The sequence below is a fragment of the Gadus morhua genome, chromosome 17 (genome assembly GCF_902167405.1).
Source record: "Gadus morhua chromosome 17, gadMor3.0, whole genome shotgun sequence".
NCBI lineage: Eukaryota > Metazoa > Chordata > Actinopteri > Gadiformes > Gadidae > Gadus > Gadus morhua.
In genome coordinates, this window is record NC_044064.1 from 3,483,614 (window position 1) to 3,506,325 (window position 22,712).

The window sequence follows — 22,712 nt, forward strand, 5'->3', positions numbered from 1 at the left end:
AAGATAGCTCTTTTCATTTGGCTCCATCTGCCCGTTGAAGCCTTGGAGAAGCTTTCTTTGTGATTTATTAGTTCAATGTTTATATAGGAATTATTTATGCTTGAATTTCATAATATCTATAATGTCATTTTTTCATTGGTATATTTAAAGTTTCACACTATCAGAAACAACTTGGACACAAGGGAATGCTACACCTCCAATAAATGGACGTACAAGTGCAAGTTGACCCCAGACGTCGTGCTGCCTCGTCATTGAAGCTACCTAGCGTTACTTCAGTCAAGATAAGAGTGTATATCTGGTGATGGGTGCCTCGCTACCCGCTAAGGGGCCGGAATAGGAAGCCTTCACGACTACAAGCATGCTCCTCCTTAAAGGGGAAGCTTTATATACAAAGTATATAATAATGTAAAAAAATACTAAAAACACGACATTGTTATTATTTTCCATTCAGAGCTTGTCAATGTACTCAAAGAAACTTTACAAAGTCACACAATACAAGAGTACAATTATGAATCTGTAAGCAAATCAAACAGCTTGTTCTTATACAAAAAAATACATTTGGAACCAGCTACATAAACAGTTCTCACTGTAGATCACAGAGCATCAGAAATAAAAGTTGATTAAAAAAGTCAACTGATTAACATACTCAGCATATTAAGAAGGAAAAAAATTAGCCCTATGTATTACGACAGATTTTAACTCCTGTTGCAGATAGGTGACCTTTCCTCTGATCGAACCCACAGCTGTGGTTCTATCACAGTCCTCCTGTCTCCAGCACAGGCATCAACACCTTGTCCTGTGTGTAGTCTGTGTTCAGCCTTTAACAGCAAGCAAACCAAACAGCTTCCGTGTCCATAAGAAAATCGGATGAGCGATGTCACAAAAGATCAACTAAAATCTGAATACTGATCTGTCTATTGATTGACACATTCAGGGTATGAAGAAAAAAAATTGGAACCACGTGGATTTAGACAGATGGGTGCTTTTATCTAATGCTGCAGATAGGAGACGTTTTCTATGATGGAACTCACATCCATGCTTCACAGCGTCCCCCCACCCCATTCAGACACTGACATTCATGGTATGATGGTGACTGAATGGGGGGGTCCTCCTGACTCCTGGACAGGCACAGAGAAGCCTGGAGCCCGGTCCTCCAGGCTGAGTGTGTTTATCGCACCACCGGATGTGACGTCCTATTCCTCTTGAAACATCCTTCTCAGGCTGACCCTGCTGTTCCAACCTTTGTTTTTGGCAAAAACGTAGACACCTCCGAAGAGATCAGGAAATGTGGCCATCAAATCAATGTGCTCTGCGTCCTCAGGGCTGTAGAAAATAGATAATATGATTATTTTCAATTATAATGTACAATAGCATTATGATGTCATAAATTATCGATATCTGAAATACATTGTGTCTCAATAGTTGAGGGTTTCCAAATATCTGCAATCGAACAAAACATTACAATTTCATTTCATAGAAATGAACCAGGGTTGTTGAGGTTATGAGTTGAAGGATGTCTGCAGCCAATCTGATGATCTTTACTTACTAGTGTTCAAGGAGGTTGCGTATGAAGCGAAGTAATCCTTAAGTATTTTCAGAATACTTCCCTTTGCCGTCCATCTTCTGCACCAACTCCGGGGGAAACTAAAAAAGCATCAAATCTCAGTCTCAGTCTCTCTCTCTCACTACAAATACACAGATACAAAGACACAAATGTCTTGCGCTTCACCTTGTGTTTCCAGTCCTTCCAGCTTGCCTCCCCTACATCCCGATCCAGTTCATCCAGGAGGCGTTTGTCCGTCGCTTTGTAGTTTCTCACCTCCTCTTCATTGCCGATACTTTTTAGGTAATCTATTTTTCTGATAAAGGATTACCATTAATAAACAAAAACAAAATACTAACTGACAACCAATCAAAAGACCCAATTTCATGAAAATGCATCAGTTGTCAATTCAAATTATACACCAAATGTAATACCTGGAAGTCGACCAGAAGAAGGGATGGGCCAGGCATTGCTGCACTGTAGGCCTTTCTATTGGATTTTTGTTGATCATCCATTTCACAAGATCCTTTGCGATCAAATCCTGAACATGGTCAAGACTGTACAAACCATCAAGAATGTTGCTCTCACATCTACAGCCTCTGCCAAAAGGATGATGTCCTCCAGATAAGATGTAGTATGTCAACATCCCTGCCACCTACATGAAAAATAATTAATAATTAATAATGAAAGAAAAATATTCTAGCTGAAAACACTAACTCACCAATTCGTTTTTACATAACAAAAACCTGTATGTCAGCGCTCATCTTGCATGGTACATCAACATCTTCATCTATATTCTCTCTTGCCATCCAGCACTTTGTTCCAGCTTTTTTTGTGTGCCGGGAAGTCTGCCCTTTGGGCAATGTTCTGCTGATGCCAAAATCAGCCAAACGTGCCTTGCGGTGAACATCTGCAAAATGAAGATTTCATTGTCCAAGATAAGGCAATATTGTTCACATAAAAATTGTTCAAACGCAAAATGTCCAAAGTTCTTACCTAACAAGACATTCTGTGGTTTAATATCCCGATGGAGGATTTGAGGAGTCTGACCATGTAGCACACTCAAGCTAGATAAAACGTCCGTAACAAGATTTCTCTTCTTTTTTTCTGTCAAATCAGGTTTGAGTAATTCCTCCAGGGTGAACTCACACAGTTGAAGTGCAAGGTAACCAAAGTTATTATCTTTGGCATAGTCCATGTATCTCACAATATTTTTATGTTCAAGCTCTGGAAGTCTTAGGAATGATTCCTCATTCTTCAGCACATTCTCGTTTGTTTTAGACATTCTCTTCACTGCCACCTCAGTGCCATCCTCTCTGAGGCCAAGGAAGACCTCAGTTCCATCACTCCCCGTCGCAACGCGGTATTCTTCATCGTTCACAAACAATATGCTTCCAACTTTGATGATATCCTCACTTTTTGAGAGCTTCTCTAATTTCTCTCTCCATCTCTCACTTCTTGGAACCCACCTATGTTCTTTTCTAAATGTGGTGATGACTGGTTGGAGTTAATTTGAAACAGATTCCTGGATAGAAGCTGTGGAGAGGTCACTTGATGCGTTGTGCAGTTCATCATTCTGCTCCTGATGTTTATTTTTTCGCTTCTTTTTCTTCTTTTTCTTGGGTGCCAACAGCTCCTTATCAGCTGATATGGAATCTTCTGATGCTGTGCTTGGGTGGATTAAATATTTCTGCAGGTGCCTCAGACCTTCTTTGAGATTGTCATCCATCCTCATTTCTGCAGATGTAAGAATAGCTTCAGGAACAGAAGTTAGCCCAATCGATGGAAATATTCTGTCGGCGTGTTTAGTTGAAACAAGATTTGCATAAATGCCATAAGTGTAAATTGCATTTTCCAAATGATTAATGTAATGTTCAAAGTCAGAAATCCCTGAGCATAAATTCTTAATGAAATCCCAATCCCAGTCATCTTTCACTTTGGTTTTCTGTGTAATCACATAGAGTGTAACCACAACAACGTTCTGTTCCTCTGGAAACAACATTTTTGTGGAAAGCAGCTCAAGTAATTTAGGTATGAGAGCCAGTGATACATTATTTGGTATCTCTTTCAAAGTGCAAAAGACAGAATTTAGATTCCGAACAACCAAAAGCTGTCCTTTTGAAAGGTTTGGAAAGTGTTTGACAGCCTCCTCAATGTATTGGTTTATCTTCTTGTTGTCCCTCAGCCACTGGATACTTTTACTATGGTATTCTGCCTGCTTTGGCCCAGCGACACATAACATTCCATCAAGAATACTGAGATGTATCTGAGGATGCCTAAGCAGCATAACACGACCAAACGACAGGAAAACCTCTTCAAGACTCTTTCGTCCGACTGCAATTTCCAGATCAACAAAATCCCTAATGTCTGAACAGATTAGGAAACCATTTGATGCTAAGCGATGTATTATTTTACATAACTTGTCATTGCAAGCATTATGTTGAGGGATTGTCATAGCACACATTTCAACAATTGCACCTGCACCAATTAATGCTTTTGCAATATCATCTCTGTCATGGAAGGCAGCGATTTGCAGTGGGGTCAGACTCAAATAAATCGGATTATTACTTTCTCCATTTGGATCAGCTTTTGCTACCAGCAATTTATGCACAAATTGAATTGGAACTTTCCATAATGAAGCAATATGCAAAGGTTGCCAAAAATTTTCTGAACATGTGTTTGGGTCTGCAGCTTCATTTACAAGAACAGAAAGAATGTCCTCCTTTTGAAATGCAACAGCAGCAATCAACGGGGATACCACATCTTTTAGCTCCTTGCATGGGTAAAGTCCATTAATGTCATGTTTCTTAAGCAATAGTTTGAGCTTATCGAGTTTGTTGCTGATTATACATTGAATTATTGGGTGTGTTTCCTTAATGATGGGAGCCTCTTGTGGGACAAATTGCAACCCCATAAAATCCATGTCTTCTGTTCACAATACCTGTGGGGTGATATAGTCATTAGATCACTACAATTGCTGTTGCTGCCATAAATGCAATATGCAATACATTGTTGCATCAATATTGAAATTCTTAATGAAATCTACAATCAAAATCGAAATCCTCATCATTGTTCTGACCCCCTCACTCACTCCACTCTGAACTTCACCCTTAACAGTGACGGCTCCACCATCACCCCCTCCACCAAAATCCGTAACCTTGGAGTTATCCTGGACCCCACTCTCTCCTTCCTCCCCCGTGTTAACCATATTACCAAAACTGCCTTTTTCCACCTCCGAAACATCGCCCGCCGCCGCCCCAACCTGTCAACTACCGCTGCTGTGACACTCATCCACGCTTTCATTTCATCCAGGCTTGACTACTGCAATGGTCTTCTCTACGGCACCACCAACAAAGTCCTCAAAAAACTTCAATATGTCCAGAACTCAGAGTCAGCTGCACGCCTCCTCACTGGTACCCGCTCCAGAGAACACATCACACCTGTCCTCCGTGAACTCCATTGGCTTCCAATTAAACACAGAATCAACTTCAAATTCTTACTCATCACCTCCAAGGCCCTCAACAGCCTAGCCCCCCCCTACCTCGCCGACCTCCTCCATCACCACGCCCCCTCCCGATTCCTCAGGTCCATCTCTGCCAACCTGCTACAAGTTCCACGGACTGAGCGCCGGACTTGGGGTGATCGGGCCTTCTCAGTTGCTGCCCCCACCCTTTGGAATTCACTCCCCTCCCACATCAAAGTCTCTCCAACCCTCCATTCTTTCAAATCTGCACTCAAAACATACCTTTTTACACTTGCCTTCCCCACCTAACTCCCACCTTATTCTTCATGTTTAACTCCTGTTTTTCTTTTATTCCTAGTCTGATTTACATAGTTTGATAGGGCAATATGTAAAGCGTCTTAAAGTACCATATTAAGCGCTATATACATTTAATTTATTATAATTATTATTATTACAAGGCCTCTTGTTCTTGACATATTTGGTCACACTTCCTGTTTCGCACAACAATATTTTTGTACAGTTAGATCAGTTATGGGTTTGTTTGTTTTACATTCATTGTAAAGTCCTGTAGGGGCATTTAGCTTGTGGTGGTTTCAAGTTAACATTTATCAAATAGCCTACTTATTTGAATGGATTCAAATTGGATGAGAACAACATGTTCAAACACGTTGTTGTTTTCTCAATGTGTCTGTGATAGTTGATTTATGAAATCATCAAATTCAAATTATATTTCACAGGTTCCTTCACAGCATTTCTGTATGACCTGTACTGCATTCAATTAAATTGTAATAGACTTTCGTTCAAATATGTATGCGGTGACTATTAAAAGCGTATAATTTTAAGACTTTGCTGTCAGTTTTCTCTTATTACGTAAAACAGCCACTCCCTGCATTTTATCACGTTGACTGTATCGTATTTAGAACAGGTAGAAAAGGTTTTAACAGTAATAAAAGGGTCACATTTGGGGTACTTTAATGTGACTTAATTTGACAGATATATTACAGATATAACAGATCTTTAAGAAGACTTCTAGAGTTGTGAGGGTCACTTTACTCACCATTGTCATCATGGGGAACTTCGGTTAAAATGTTCAAGACGAGACCGAGAAAACATTCAACGTTTTGTTTAATCTGATGAAACAAAGTATCAAAGTTTAATTAATTCTAATGAGAAAACAGCAGAGCAAAGGAAAGTGAACCTCAGCTCAGTCTAAAGTAAAGTTAGTGAACCTCAGGTTCACCAACGTGGAACTCTTTCCTCGACGATGGGTTTCGTTTCTCAGGTGTGTGAGATCCTCCTTAAAGAGGAAGTGTCATTTTACATGCATTCTGTTTAAGGGGTTCTGGAGCCTCCTGTAGGCCACCCCGTAGAATGCAGCATATTCCTGTGAATTTAGATGTTTTTATTTAACTATTGGTTGATTAAAGTCACATGTTGTTAGTTTATTGATTAGTTAAGAGGTTAGCAGCCATGTTCCTGTAAGGCCAGACCCTGATGACACTAATTGGCCGAAGGACAGCTCCCAGATTGGACAAGGGGTTGAAGATGGTGGAGGAACAGCCAATGGTGTGACGCCTACAGAGAACGAGAGGGGATACGCAGGAAAACACAAGGCCAAAAACCAAACACGTAACAATCATTTTTTGCATTGGTTTATTTACAGTTTCACACTATCAGAAACAACTTGGACAGAAGTGTACTGTACACCTTCAATAAATGGACGTATAAGTGCACGTTGACACCAGACATCGTGCTGCCTCGTCATTGAAGCTACCAAGCGTTACTTCAGTCAAGATAAGAGTGTATAGCTATCTGGTGATGGGAGCCTCGCTACCCGCTAAGGGGCCGGAATAGGAAGCCTTCACGACTACAAACATCCTCCTCCTTAAAGGGGAAGCTATATATACAAAGTATATAATAATGTAAAAAAATACTAAAAACACGACATTGTTATTATTTTCCATTCAGAGCTTGTCAATGAACTCAAAGAAAATTTACAAAGTCACACAATACAAGAGTACAATTATGAATCTGTAAGCAAATCAAACAGCTTGTTCTTCTTTTTGTTCAAAAAAATACATTTGGAACCAGCTACATAAACAGTTCTCACTGTAGATCACAGAACGTCAGAAATAAAAGTTGATTCAAAAACTCAACTCATCAACATACTCAGCATATTAAGAAGGAAAAAGTTAGCCCTATGTATTAAGACAGATTTTGTCTCCTGTTGCAGGTGACCTTTCCTCTGATCGAACCCACAGCTGTGGTTCTATCACAGTCCTCCTGACTCCAGCACAGGCATCAACACCTTGTCCTGTGTGTAGTCTGTGTTCAGCCTTCAACAGCAAGCAAACCAAACAGCCTCCAAGTCCATAAGAAAATCGGATGAGCGATGTCACAAAAGATCAACTAAAAGCTAAATACTGAACTCGGTCTATTGATTGACACGGTCAGGGTATGAAGATGACAAATTAGGAACCACGTGGATTTAGACAAATGGGTGCTTTTATATAATGCTGCAGATAGGAGACGTTTTCTATGATGGAACTCACATCTATGCTTCACAGCGTCCTCCCACCCCATTCAGACACTGACATTCATGGTATGACGGTAACTGAATGGGGGGGTCCTCCTGACTCCTGGACAGGCACAGAGAAGCCTGGAGCCTGGTCCTCCAGGCTGAGTGTGTTCATCGCACCACCGGATGTGACGTCCTCATCCTCCTCTTGAAACATCCTTCTCAGGCTGACCCTGCTGTTCCAACCTTTGTTTTTGGCAAAAACGTAGACACCTCCGAAGAGATCAGGAAATGTGGCCATCAAATCAATGTGCTCTGCATCCTCAGGGCTGTAGAACATAGACAATATGATTATTTTTCATTATCATTTACAATAGTATTATGATGTTATAAATTATCGCAATCTGAAATACATTGTGTCTCAATAGTTGAGGGTTTTGAAATATCTGCAATTGAACAGAACCTCACAATTTCATTTTATATAAATGAACCAGGGTTGTTGAGGTTATTAGTTCAAGGATATCTGCAGCCCATCTGATGATCTTTACTTACTAGTGTTCAAGGAGGTTGCGTATGAAGCGAAGTAATCCTGCAGTATTTTCAGAATACTTCCCTTTGCCGTCGATCTTCTGCACCAACTCCGGTGGAAACTGAAACAGCATCAAATCTCAGTCTCCGTCCCTCTCCCTCTCTCTCCCTCTCGCTCTCTCTCACTACAAAAACACAGATACGAAGACACAAATGTCTTGCGCTTCACCTTTTGTTTCCAGTCCTTCCAGCTTGCCTCCCCTACATCCCGATCCAGTTCATCCAGGAGGCATTTGTCCGTCGCTCTGTAGTTTCTCACCTCCTCTTCATTGCCGATACTCTTTAAGTATTCTATTTTTCTGATAAAGGATTACCATTTAAACATGAGCAACAAAAGTAAAAAAAAAAAAAAGCATGAGAATCAATCTCTGGATATGCATGCATATTCAATTCACATAAATGATTAATACTTAATACCTTAGTCTGGACCAGAAGAAGGGATGGGCCAGGCAATCTTTCACTCTAGGCCTTTCTTTTGGATTTTTGTTGATCATCCATTCAATGAGATTCTTTGCGATCACATCTCGAACATGTTGAAGACTGTACTGGCCACGGTAAACGTTATACTCACATTCAATTTTTTTACCGAAAGGATGATGTCCTCCAGATAGGATGTAATATGTCAACATCCCTGCCACCTACATGAAAAAGGAAAAATAATTAATAACGAAAGAAAAAAATTCTAGTAGAAAACACTAACTCACCAATTAGTTTTTACATGACACATACCTGTATGTCGGCGCTCATCTTGCATGGTACATCAACATCCTCGTCTATATTCTCTCTGGCCATCCAGCACTTTGTTCCAGCACCTTTTGTGTGCAAGGAAGTCTGACCAATGGGCAATCTTCTGCTTATGCCAAAATCAGCCAAACGTGCCTTGCCACAAACATCTGTAAAATCAGGATTATAAATTTATATATATATATTAGTGCTTTCAGTTAAACGCGTTATTAACGGCGTTAACGCAAACCGATTTTAACGGCGTTAATTTTTTTATTGTGCGATTAACGCAATTTTTTTTTTTTTTTTTACTTTATTTAATTTATTTATTTTATTCTTTGGCTCAAAACAAAGAAGCAGTAGCCTGACTGCTATGTTCAAGGCAGTATGTTCGTATGTTCATCGTTTAATTGCACTATAGGCTGAGTCCTAGTTTACCTTTGCACTTTGTAATTTTTTTATGTATCGTCCTGTTTTGATCAGCATATACCAATGTTGTTATCAATAAAAAAACATTTGCACAAGGCAAGCCGATGCACTTCTCCATGTTGATAAGAGCATTAAAATGAAAAAAATTAATGGGACAAAGAAATCAAGGGATATTTAGCATAGAAAAAAATTTGCTTGTGAGTCAACTATGACATTAATGTGATTAATCGCGATTAAATATTTTAATCGCTTAACAGCACCAATTTATCTATATATATATATTTATATTAATCATACATAATGCACACAAACACACACAGGCACATTTCTTACCTAACAAGACGTTCTGTGGTTTAATATCCCGATGGATAATTTGAGGAGTCTGACCATGTAGCACACTCAAGCTAGATAAAACCTCCTTAACAAGTTTTCTCTTCTGTTCTTCTGGCACATCATCTCTTAGGAATTCATCCAGGGTGCACTCACACAGTTGAAGTGCAAGGTAACCAAAGTTCTCATCTTCGGCAAAGTCCATGTATCTCACAATAAATGGATGATCAAGCTTTGGAAGTCTTAGGAATGATTCCTCATTCTTCAGCACTTGGTAGTTCGATCTAGACATTCTCTTCACTGCCACCTCAGTGCCATCCTCTCTGAGGCCAAGGAAGACCTCAGTTCCATCACTCCCCTTTGCTATTCGAAATTCATCATTGTTCACAAAAACTATGCTTCCAACTTTGACAACGTCCTCCTTTTTTGAAAGCTTCTCTAATTTTTCGATCCATTTCTCACTTATTTGAACCCACTTATGTTCTTTGCTGCATGTCGTGATGACAGGTTGGATTTCACTTGAAACAGATTCCTGGATAGAAGCTGTGGAGAGGTCACTTGATGCGTTGTGCAGTTCATCATTCTGCTCCTGATGTTTATTTTTTCGCTTCTTTTTCTTCTTTTTCTTGGGTGCCAACAGCTCTTTATCAGCTGATATGGAATCGTCTGATGCTGGGCTTGGGTGGATTAAATATTTCTGCAGGTGCCTAAGACTTTTTTTGAGATTGTCGTCCATCCTCATTTCTGCAACTGTAAGAATTTCTACGGGCACAGAAGTTAACCCAATCGATGTAAACATTCTGTTGGCATGTTCAGTTGAAGCAAGGTTTGCAAATATTCCATAGGCATAATCTGTACTTGATGAATGATTTGTGTTTATGTAGGCCGAAATTCCTGAGCCAAAATTCTTAATGAAATCCCAATCCCAGTCATCTTTCATTTTGGTTTTTTGTGCAATCACATAGAGTGCAACCACAACAAATTCCAGTAATTTATGATTCAACATTTTTGTGGAAAGCAGCTCAAGTAATTTAGGTATGAAAGCCAGTGATATGTTATTTGGTATCTCTGTCAAAGTGCAAAATACAGAATGCAGATTCTGAACAACTACAGGCTGGTCTTCAATTGAAAGGTTTGTAAAGTTTTCGACGGCACCTTCAATGTAGAGGTTTAATTTATGTTTGTCCTTCAGCCACTTGATACCTTTACTACGGTATTCTGTTTCCCGTTGCCCAGAATCACTTAACATAATATCAAGAACACTTAGATGTGTCTGAGGATTTTCAAGCAGCATAACATGATCAAACAACTGGAAAACCTCTTCAGGACTCTTTTGCTTTACTGCAATGTCCAGATCAACAAATATTCTAAGTTTTGAACAATTTTGGAAACCTTTCGATGCTAAGCGATGCATCATTTTAGATACCTTGTCATCAATAGCATCATGCTGAGGGCTTGTAAAAGCACACGTCATAACAACTGCACCTGCACTGATAAGTGCTTCTGCAATATCATCTCTGTCATTGAATGCAGCGGCTTGCAGTGGGGTCAGTGGAAAAATCATCTGATTATTAATGACTCCATTTGGATCAGCTTTTGCTGCCAGCAATTGATGCACATAAAAAATTGGAACTCGGTAAAATGAAGCATAATGCAAAGTTGATTGCAAATGATTGCGTGAACAGGTGTTTGGGTTTGCAGCTTCATGCAGAAGAAATGAGAAAATGCCCTCCCTTTGAAATGCAACAGCAGCAATCAAAGGGGAGACCTCATCGTTTAGCTCCTTGCATGGGTAAAGTCCATTAATGTCATTCTTCTTAAGCAGTAGTTTGAGCTTATGAGGTTTGTTGCTGATTATAAACCTAATTATTTGGTGTGTTTCCTTAATGATGGGAATCTCTTTTTGGACAAATTTCAACTTCAAGAAATTCATGTCTTCTGTTCACAATACCTGTGGAGGGATATAGTCATAGGTCAATGCAATAGCTGTTGCTGCCATGAATGCAATATGCAATACATTGTCTCATCAATGTTGAAATACTCAATTAAATCCACAATGCCTCTTGTTATTTTTGGTCACACTTGCTCTTTTGCACAACAATCTTTTTATACAGTTAGATCTTAGATATTCATTGTAATGTCCTGTAGGGGGATTTAGTTTGTGGTGGTTTCAATTTGGATTTTTAGTTTTAATAATTGAAAGCAGTTCTGTTCTGAGCTTTCTGATGAACTGCCCTAGATAGAACGTACATTTATGAAATACTTATTTGAATGGATTCAAATTGGATGAGAGCAACGTGCCTTTATGTGAGGGACATGTTCAAACACTTTGTCGTTTTCAATTTGTCTGTGACTGTTGATTTATGAAACTGTCAAATGCTAAGTATTTTTCCCAGGTTCCTTGTTCAGAGCATTTATTAATGACCTGTACTAGATTCAATCTTAATGTACTATTATACTCCAATATGTTACGGTGACTGTTAAAAGTTGATCATTTCAAGACTTTGCCCTCAGTTTTCCATATCACATTGTCATTGTAAGAGAGCCACTCCCATTATTTTATCACGTTGCCCGTACAGAATTTAGAACCAACACGTGATAGAACGTTTTGAACAGTGAAGAAAAGCTTTTGGCCACTTTAATGTGACTTAATTTGACTATTGGCTGAAATGTTTTGTTGAGTTTCATCTGATCTTAAAGACAGGGAAGCTTTGCCTCGAACACAGATATATTTTGTTAATAAAGTAAAAGCTCTGTGAGACTGATGATATATAATACAGATATATTAATATATATTAGATATTTTACAGATATAACAGAGTCTTAAGAAGACTTCTAGATGTGAGGGTCACTTTACTCACCATTGTCATGGAGAACTTCGGTTCAATGGTTCAAGACGATACCGAGAAAACATTCAAAGTTGAGTTTAGTCTTACGAAACAACAGCATAGCAAAGTAGAGTGAACCTCATTCTAAAAGTAAAGTGAACCTCAGTCTAAAGTAAAGTGAACCTCAGTCTAAAGTAAAGTGAACCTCATTCTAAAGTAAAGTGAACCTCAGTCTAAAGTAAAGTGAACCTCAGTTTCACCAACGTGGAACTTTTTCCTCGAGGATGGGTATCGTTTCTCTGGTGTGTGAGATCCTCCTTAAAGAGGAAGTGTCATTGCCACTGAAGGGGAAGTGTCATTTTACATGTATTCTGTTTAAGGGGTTCTGGAGCCTCCTGTAGGCCACATCGTAGAATGCAGCCTATTCCTGTGAATTTAGATGTTTTTATTTAACTATTGGTTGATTAAAGTCACATGTTGTTAGTTCATTGATTAGTTAAGAGGTTAGCAGCCATGTTCCTGTAAGGCCAGACCCTGATGACACTAATTGGCCGACGGACAGCTCCCAGATTGGTCAGGGGGTTGAAGATGGTGGAGGAACAGCCAATGGTGTGACGCCTACAGAGAACGAGAGGGGATACGCAGGAAAACACAAGGCCAAAAACCAAACATGTAACTTTAATTTTTTGCATTGGTATATTTACAGTTTCACACTATCAGAAACAACTTGGGCACAAGGGAAGGCTACATCTTCAATAAATGGACGTACAAGTGCACGTTGACACCAGACTTCATACTGCCTCGTCATTGAAGCTACCAAGCGTTACTTACTTCAGTCAAGGTAAGAGTGTATAGCTATCTGGTGATGGGTGCCTCGCTACACGCTCAGGGGCCGGAATAGGAAGCCTTCACGACTACAAACATGCTCCTCCTTAAAGGGGAAGCTTTACATACAAAGTATATAATAATGTAAAAAATAATAAAAACAACGCATTGTTATTATTTCCAATTCAGAGCTTTTCAATGTACTCAAAGAAACTTTACAAAGTGACACAATACAAGAGTACAATTATGAATCTGTAAGCAAATCAAACAGCTTGTTCTTATACAAAAAAATACATTTGGAACCAGCTACATAAACAGTTCTCACTGTTGATCATAGAACATCAGAAATAAAAGTTGATAAAAAAACTCAACTGATTAACATACTCTGCATATTAACAAGGAAAAAATGAGCCATATATATTAAGACAGAGTAATTTTGTCTCTTGCTGCAGATAGGTGACCTTTCCTCTGATCTAACCCACAGCTGTGGTTCTATCACAGTCCTCCTGACTCCAGCACAGGCATCAACACCTTGTCCTGTGTGTAGTCTGTGTTCAGCCTTTAACAGCAAGCAAACCAAACAGCTTCCGTGTCCATAAGAAAATCGGATGAGCGATGTCACAAAAGATCAACTAAAAGCTGAATACTGAACTCGGTCTATTGATTGACATAGTCAGGGTATGAAGAAGACAAATTAGGAACCACGTGGATTTAGACAGATGGGTGCAGATATCTAATGCTGCAGATAGGAGACGTTTTCTATGATGGAACTCACATCTATGCTTCACAGCGTCCTCCCACCCCGTTCAGACACTGACATTCATGGTATGACGGTGACTGAATGGGGGGGTCCTCCTGACTCCTGGACAGGCACAGAGAAGCCTGGAGCCCGGTCCTCCAGGCTGAGTGTGTTCATCGCACCACCAGATGTGACGTCCTCCTCCTCTTCCTCCTCTTCAATCAGCTTGTCCCTGTTGTTCCAACCTTTGTTTTTGGCAAAAACGTATACACCTCCGAAGAGTTCAGGAAATGTGGCCATCAAATCAATGGGCTCTGCGTCCTTAGGGCTGTAGAAAATAGATAATATGATTTTTTTTAATCATCATTTACAATAGTGTCCTTATAATGTATCGCTATCTGAACTACATCGTGTCTCAACAGGTTAGGGTTTCCAAATATCTGCAATCGAACCAAACATTAAAAGCAACGCATGTAGGGCGCTGTTAGTAACTTTTAATGTTGCATTGTCGAAGCAATAAGTAGAGAAATGCAAAAATTCAAGCGAAAACAGCAATAATAGGCCAATTACTATTGAGTAAAAAAAATAAAGATCACTAGGGGGCACTATTTCAGTCTGTGAAGTCCAAATGCCCAGGGGGCCGATATCTCATAATCCATCTATGCATGTACACCAGGCTAATAACACGTTTTCATTTAATTAAACAGGATTTTAAGAGTGTATTACGTAAAGGATGTCTGCAGCTCAGCTTATAATGTTTACTTACGGATGTTGATGGAGGTTGCGTATGAAGCGAAGTAATCCTGCAGTGTTCTCAGAACACGTCCCTTTGCCGTCCAATTTCTTCACTATCTCCCTGGGGAACTGAAACAGCATAAAACCAGATAAGCGCTCTCTCTCTCTCACTCACTCACTCACTCACTCACTCACTCACTCACTCACTCACTCACTCACTCACTCACTCTCTCACTCTCACTCTCACTCTCTCTCTCTCTCTCTCGCTCTCTCTCTCTCTCTCTCTCTCTCTCTCTCTCTCTCTCTCTACCTTTTGTTTCCAGTCCTTCCAGCTTGCCTCCCCTACATCCCGATCCAGTTCATCAAGGAGGCATTTCTCCGTCTTACTGTAGTTTTTCACCTCCTCCACGTTACCGATACTTTTTAAGTATCTAATTTTTCTGATAAAGCATTAACAATGATAAAGAAAAACAAAGAAAAACCGACAATCAATCAATACATGCAATTTCATGAAAGGCATCAGTGGTCAATTCATATTATATATCAAACATTTTTACCTTGACTTCGACCAGAAGAAGGGATGGGCCAGGCATTGCTGCACTGTAGGCCTTTCTTTTGGATTTTTGTTGATCATCCGCTTCACAAGATCCTCTGTGATCGAATCCTGGACACGTTCAAGACTGTACAAACCATCAAAAATGTTGCTCTCACATTTACAGCCGCTGCCAAAAGGATGATGTCCTCCAGAAAGGATGTAGTATGTCAACATCCCTGCCACCTGCATGAAAAAGGAAAACGACTTAATAATAAAATAAAAGGATTTCTAACACCCTAACTCACCAATTAGTTCTTACACAACACACACCTGTATGTCAGCGCTCGTCTTGCATGGTACATCAACATCCTCATCTATAGTCTCTCTGGCCATCCAGCACTTTGTTCCAGCACCTCTTGTGTGCAAGGAAGTCTGACCAATGGGCAATCTTCTGCTTATGCCAAAATCAGCCAAACGTGCCTTGCCACAAACATCTGTAAAACCAGGATTATAATGAACACACACACACACACACACACACACAGATCAGTATATACCAATGTTGTTATCAATAAAAAAACATTTGCACAAGGCAAGCCGATGCACTTCTCCATGTTGATAAGAGCATTAAAATGAAAAAAATTAATGGGACAAAGAAATCAAGGGATATTTAGCATAGAAAAAAAATTGCTTGTGAGTTAACTATGACATTAATGCGATTAATCGCGATTAAGTATCGTAATCGTTTGTAACAGCACCAATTTATATATATATTTATATTAATCATACATAATGCACACAAACACACACACACACACCCACACACACACACACACACACACACACATTATATATTATATATATATATATATGTTAATCATACATAATACACATACACACACACACACACACTGGCACACTTCTTACCTAACAAGACGTTCTGTGGTTTAAGATCCCGATGGATAATTTGAGGAGTCTGACCATGTAGCACACTCAAGCTAGATAAAAACTCCTTAACGAGTTTTCTCTTCTGTTCTTCGGGCACATCATCTCTTAGGAATTCCTCCAGGCTGCACTCACACAGTTGAAGTGCAAGGTAACCAAAGTTCTCATCTTCGGCAAAGTCCATGTATCTCACAATAAATGGATGATCAAGCTTTGGAAGTCTTAGGAATGATTCCTCATTCTTCAGCACTTGGTAGTTCGATCTAGACATTCTCTTCACTGCCACCTCAGTGCCATCCTCTCTGAGGCCAAGGAAGACCTCAGTTCCATCGCTCCCCTTTGCTATGCGAAATTCATCATTGTTCACAAAAATGATGCTTCCAACTTTGACAACGTCTTCCTTTTTTGTAAGCTTCTCTAATTTTTCACTCCATTTCTCACTTATTTGAACCCACTTATGTTCTTTTCTAAATGTGGTGATGACTGGTTGGAGTTCATTTGAAACAGATTCCTGGACAGACGCTGCGGAGAGGTCACTTGAAGCGTTGTGCAGTTCATCATTCTGCTCCTCATTTCTGTTTTTTCTCTTCTTCTTTTTCTTTTTTTTCTTGGGTGCCAAAAGCTCTTTATCTGCTGATCTGGAATCTTCTGATGCTGCGTTTCGGTTGATTAAATAATTCTGCAGGTGCTTTAGACCTTCTTTGAGATTGTCATCCATCGTCATTTCTGCAGATGTAAGAATCCCTTCAGGCACAGAAGTTAACCCGATCGATTTGAACAATTTGTTGGCATGTTCAGTTGAAACAAGGTTTGCAAAAATGCCATAGGCGTAAATTGCATTTGCTGAAGGATAATTCTTTATAAAGTAAGAAATTCCAAAGCCTAAATTCTGAATGAAATCCAAATCCCAGTCATCTTTCACTTTGGTTTTCTGTGTAATCACATAGATTGTAAGCACAACTGATTCCAGTAAACTCTGATTCAACATTCTTGTGGAAAGCAGCTCAAGTAATTTAGGTATGAAAGCCAGTGATACATTATTTGGTATCTCTGTCAAAGTGCAAAAGACCGTATTTAGATTATGAACAACAATTGCCTGATATTCTTTTGAAAGGTTTTGAAAGTTTTTGACAGCCTCCTCAATGTATTGGTTTAATTTATGTTTGTCCTTCAGCCACTTGATACTTTTACTATGGTATTTGGTTTGCTGTGGCCCTGTGACACCTAACACAACATCAAGAACACTTAGATGTGTCTGAGGATTTTTAAGCAGCATAACATGATCAAACGACTGGAAAACCTCGTCAAGAGTCTTTTTTCCGACTGCATTGTCCAGATCGACAAAATGTTTAATTTCCGAACAGATTTGGACACCATTCGAGGCTAAACGATGCATCATGCTAGATAACTTGTCATTTAAAATATTAAAATCATGGATTTGAAGGGGAGATGTAACAACTGCACCTGCAACGATCAATGCTCCTGCAACATCATCTCTGTCAAAGTGAACAGCTGTTTGCAGTGGGGTCATTATTAATGGATTATGAATGTGTCCATTTGGATCAGCTCTTTCTGCCAGCAATCGTTCCACATAGAAAAAGTTAACTTTGCCAGATGAAGCATAATGAAGAGGTGTCCAACAAAGGCGTGAAGGTGTGTTGGGGTTTGCAGCTTGACGAAGCAGAAAAGAAAAAATGTCCTCCTTTTGAAATGCAACAGCAGCAATCAAAGGGGAGACCTCATCATGAAGCTCCTTGCATGGGTAAAGTCCATTAATGTCATGTTTCTTCAACGATAGTTTAAGCTGTATAGGTTTGTTGTTAATTATACACTGAAGTATTGGGTGTGTTTCCTTTATGGTAATAGTCTCTTGTTGGACGAACTGGATCTGCAACAAACTCATGTCTTCTGTTCACAATACCTGTGGGTGATATAGTCATTAGGACAGTGCAATAGCAGTTGATTCCTTAAATGCAATATGCAATACACTAAAATGATTTATGAAACTGTCAATTGCAAATAATTTTTCACAGGTTCCTTGCTGAGAGCATTTCTGTATGGCCTGTAGGCCTACTGCATTCATACGGTGACTGTTAAAGGTTTATCATTTTAAGACTTTGCCCTCAGCTTCCTCTTATCACAGAGCCAGCATAAAACAGCCACTCCCTGTATTTTATCACGTTGACTGTACAGTATCTAGAACCAATACATAATAAAATAAAAGGTTTTAACAGCAAAGAAAATGTCACATTTGGGGTACTTGCGTATTCATTTGATTATTGGGTGAAATGTTGTGTTGAGTTTCAGCTGATCTTAAGAACAAGGAAGCTTTGCCCCGAACACAGAAATTGAACATTATATAAATAAAAGCTCTCTGACACTGTGGCTGTATTATATATATATATATATATATATATATATATATATATATATATATATATATATATATATATTACAGATGTAACAGAGTTGTGGGTCACTTTACTCACCAATGTCATGGAGAACTTCGGTTAAATGGTTCAAGACGAGACCGAGAAAACATTCCACGTTTAGTTTAGTCTGATGAAACAACGAATCAAAGTTTAATTAATTCTGATGAGAAAACAGCAGAGCAATGGAAAGTGAACCTCAGCTCAGTCTAAAGTAAAGTTAGTGAACCTCAGGTTCGCCAACGTGTAACTTTTTCTCGACGACAGGTTTCGTTTCTCAGGTGTGTGAGCTCCTCCTTAAAGGGGAAGTGTAATGTTACATGCATTCTGTTTAAGGGGTTCTAGAGCCTCCTGTGGGCCACTGAGTATAATGCATACTATTCTTGTGTATTTAGATGTTTGCGTTCTCATTGGTTGTTTAAAGTCCCATGTTGTTAGTTTATTGATTAGTTAAGAGGTAAACAGCCATGTCCCTGTAAGGCCAGCTAAGTTCAAGATCCCTCTTTTTATTTGGCTCCATCTGCCCGTGGAAGCCTTGGAGAAGCTTTCTTTGTGATATATTAGTTCAATGTTTATAGGAATTATTTATGCTTGAATTTCATAATATCTATTTATTTTATTTCATAGTCATTTTTGCATTGGTTTATTTACAGTTTCACACTATCAGAAACAACTTGGACACAAGGGAATGCTACACCTTCAATAAATGGACGTACAAGTGCAAGTTAACCCCAGACGTCGTGCTGCCACGTCATTGAAGCTACCTAGCGTTACTTCAGTCAAGATAAGAGTGTATAGCTATCTGGTGATGGGTGCCTCGCTACACGCTCAGGGGCCAGAATAGGAAGCCTTCACGACTACAAACATGCTCCTCCTTAAAGGGGAAGCTTTATATACAAAGTATATAATAATGTAAAAAAATACTAAAAACACGACATTGTTATTATTTTCCATTCAGAGCTTGTCAATGTACTCAAAGAAACTTTACAAAGTCACACAAGTACACGAGTACAATTATGAATCCGTAAGCAAATCAAACAGATTGTTCTTATACAAAAAACTACATTTGGAACCAGCTACATAAACAGTTCTCACTGTAGATCACAGAACATCAGAAATAAAAGTTGATTAAAAAAACTCAACTCATTAACATACTCATCATATTAAGTATTATGCGTCGGGCATATTATGCGTAGGGCTCATTAAAAAATGAGCCCTACGCATTAAGGCAGAGTCATTTTGTCTCCTGCTGCAGATAGGAGACCTTTCCTCTGATCTAACCCACAGCTGTGGTTCTATCACAGTCCTCCTGACTCCAGCACAGGCATCAACACCTTGTCCTGTTTGTAGTCTGTGTTCAGCCTTCAACAGCAGACAAACCAAAGAGCTTCCGTGTCCATAAGAAAATCGGATGAGCGATGTCACAAAAGATCAACTAAAAGCTGAATACTGAACTCGGTCTATTGATTGACACGGTCAGGGTATGAAGAAGACAAATTAGGAACCGCGTGGATTTAGACAAATGGGTGCTTTTATATAATGCTGAAGATAGGAGACGTTTTCTATGATGGAACTCACATCCATGCTTCACAGCGTCCTCCCACCCCATTCAGACACTGACATTCATGGTATGACGGTGACTGAATGGGGGGGTCCTCCTGACTCCTGGACAGGCACAGAGAAGCCTGGAGCCCGGTCCTCCAGGCTGAGGGTGTTCATCGCACCACCGGATGTGACGTCCTCATCCTCCTCTTGAAACATCCTTCTCAGGCTGACCCTGCTGTTCCAACCTTTGTTTTTGGAAAAAACGTAGACACCTCCGAAGAGATGAGGAAATGTGGCCATCAAATTAATGTGCTCTGCATCCTCAGGGCTGCAGAAAATAGATAATATGATTATTTTCCATCATAATGTACAATAGCATTATGATGTCATAAATTATCGCTATCTGAAATACAATGTGTCTCAATAGTTGAGGTTTTCCAGATATCTGCAATCGAACAAAACATTACAATTTCATTTTATATAAATGAACCAGGGTTGTTGAGGTTATTAGTTCAAGGATGTCTGCAGCCAAATCTGATGATCTTTACTTACTAGTGTTCAAGGAGGTTGCGTATGAAGCGAAGTAATCCTGAAGTGTTTTCAGAATACTTCCCTTTGCCGTCCATCCTCTGCACCAACTCCTGTGGAAACTGGAACAGCATCAAATCTCAGTCTCAATCTCTCTCCTTCTCTCTCACAATACAAATACACAGATACAAAGACACGAATGACTTGCGCTTCACCTTTTGTTTCCAGTCCTTCCAGCTTTTCTCCCCTACATCCCGATCCAGTTCATCCAGGAGGCGTTTGTCCGTCGCTTTGTAGTTTCTCACCTCCTCTTCATTGCCGATACTTTTTAAGTATTCTATTTTGCTGATGGATGAGGATTACCATTAATAAACAAAAACAAAAGAAAAACTGATAAGCAATCACAGCAAATGTCATGAAATGCATCAGGGGTCAATTCATATCAAAAGGTACGTAATACCTTGAAGTCGACCAGAAGAAGGGATGGGCCAGGCATTGCTGCACTGTAGGCCTTTCTTTTGGATTTTTGTTGATCATCCACTTCACAAGATCCTCTGTGATCGAATCCTGGACATGTTCAAGACTGTACAAACCATCAAAAATGTTGCTCTCACATTTACAGCCTCTGCCAAAAGGATGATGTCCTCCAGATAGGATGTAGTATGTCAACATCCCTGCCACCTATATGAAAAAGGAAAAATAATGAATAATGAAAGTAAGATAGTCTTGGTGAAAACACGCTAACCCATCAATTAGTTTTTACACAACATATACCTGTATGTCAGCGCTCATCTTGCATGGTACATCAACATCCTCATCTATATTCTCTCTGGCCATCCAGCACTTAGTTCCAGCACCTCTTGTGCGCAAGGAAGTCTGACCAATGGGCAATCTTCTGCTTATGCCAAAATCAGCCAAACGTGCCTTACCACAAACATCTGTAAGAGCAGGATAATATTATGTGTATATATATATAAATATTTATACATATATATATATATAGTTGATATATATGCAAAATATGCTTACACACATTTCTTACCTAACAAGACGTTCTGTGGTTTGATATCCCGATGGAGGATTTGAGGAGTCTGACTATGTAGCACACTCAAGCTAGATAAAACCTCCTTAACAAGATTTCTCTTCAGTTTTTCGGTCAAATCAGGTTTTAGGAATTCTTCCAGCGTGCACTCACATAGTTGAAGTGCAAGGTAACCAAAGTTCTCATCTTCGGCAAAGTCTATGTATCTCACAATAAATGGGTGATCAAGCTTTGGAAGTCTTAGGAACGATTCCTCGTTCTTCAGCACTTGGTAGTTCGATCTAGACATTCTCTTCACTGCCACCTCAGTGCCATCCTCTCTGAGGCCAAGGAAGACCTCAGTGCCACTGCTGCCCTTCGCTATGCAAAATTCTTCATTGTTCACAAAAATGATGTTTCCAACTTTGACAACATTCTCTGTTTTTGAAAGCTTCTCTAATTTTTCGCTCCATTTCTCACTTATTTGAACCCACTTCTGCTCTTTTCTAAATGTGATGATGCCAGGTTGGAGATCATTCGCAGCAGATTCCTGGACAGAAGTTGTGGAGAGGTCACCTAAAACAGCTGATATGGACTCTTCAGATGCTGCGCTTGGTTGAATTAAATATTTCTGCAGATGCCTTAGACCTTCTTTGAGATTGTCATCCATCGTCATTTCTGCAGATGTAAGAATCTCTTCAGGCACAGAAGTTAACCCAATCGATGTAAAGATTTTGTTGGCGTGTACAGTTGAAACAAGATTTGCAAAAATGCCATAGGCATAGATTGCAGTTGCTGAGTGATTATTGTTTACAAAGGAAGACATTCCTGAGCTTAATTTCTCAATGATATCCAAATTCCAGTCATCTTTCACTTTGCATTTTTGTGTAATCACATAGAGTGTAACCACAACAAAATGCTGTTCTTTCGGAAACAACATTTTTGTGGAAAGCAGCTCAAGTAATTTAGGTATGAAAGCCAGTGATAT

The 22,712-nt window shown here is 39.5% G+C and overlaps 1 protein-coding gene across 21 annotated transcripts in view; it reads right to left on the reverse strand.

Annotated features, from left to right (window-relative positions):
* LOC115529656 (serine/threonine-protein kinase/endoribonuclease IRE1) overlaps nt 1-22,116 on the reverse strand; it is an 84,630-nt gene extending 62,514 nt beyond the window's left edge. The window contains exons 1-8 of one of the 21 annotated variants that reach the window (XM_030338548.1): nt 12,456-12,735; nt 9,598-11,545; nt 8,842-9,005; nt 8,530-8,750; nt 8,282-8,411; nt 8,077-8,174; nt 7,559-7,853; nt 6,643-7,370 (exon numbers count right to left, since the gene is read on the reverse strand). In XM_030338548.1, the coding sequence (XP_030194408.1) occupies nt 7,604-7,853; nt 8,077-8,174; nt 8,282-8,411; nt 8,530-8,750; nt 8,842-9,005; nt 9,598-11,527 (2,793 nt within the window). In that variant the 5' untranslated portion in view covers nt 11,528-11,545; nt 12,456-12,735 and the 3' untranslated portion in view covers nt 6,643-7,370; nt 7,559-7,603. Of the gene's footprint in view, nt 1-434; nt 1,324-1,546; nt 1,645-1,729; nt 1,860-1,977; nt 2,199-2,289; nt 2,454-2,539; nt 4,485-6,063; nt 6,286-6,642; nt 7,854-8,076; nt 8,175-8,281; nt 8,412-8,529; nt 8,751-8,841; nt 9,006-9,597; nt 11,546-12,455; nt 12,746-13,079; nt 14,315-14,752; nt 14,851-15,031; nt 15,162-15,278; nt 15,500-15,586; nt 15,751-16,183; nt 16,820-20,918; nt 21,049-21,163; nt 21,385-21,477; nt 21,642-21,745 lie in introns of those variants that run through there. The other 20 variants (XM_030338555.1, XM_030338552.1, XM_030338574.1 and 17 more) reach the window with 20 other exon arrangements.
* Nucleotides 22,117-22,712: the final 596 nt, after the last annotated feature.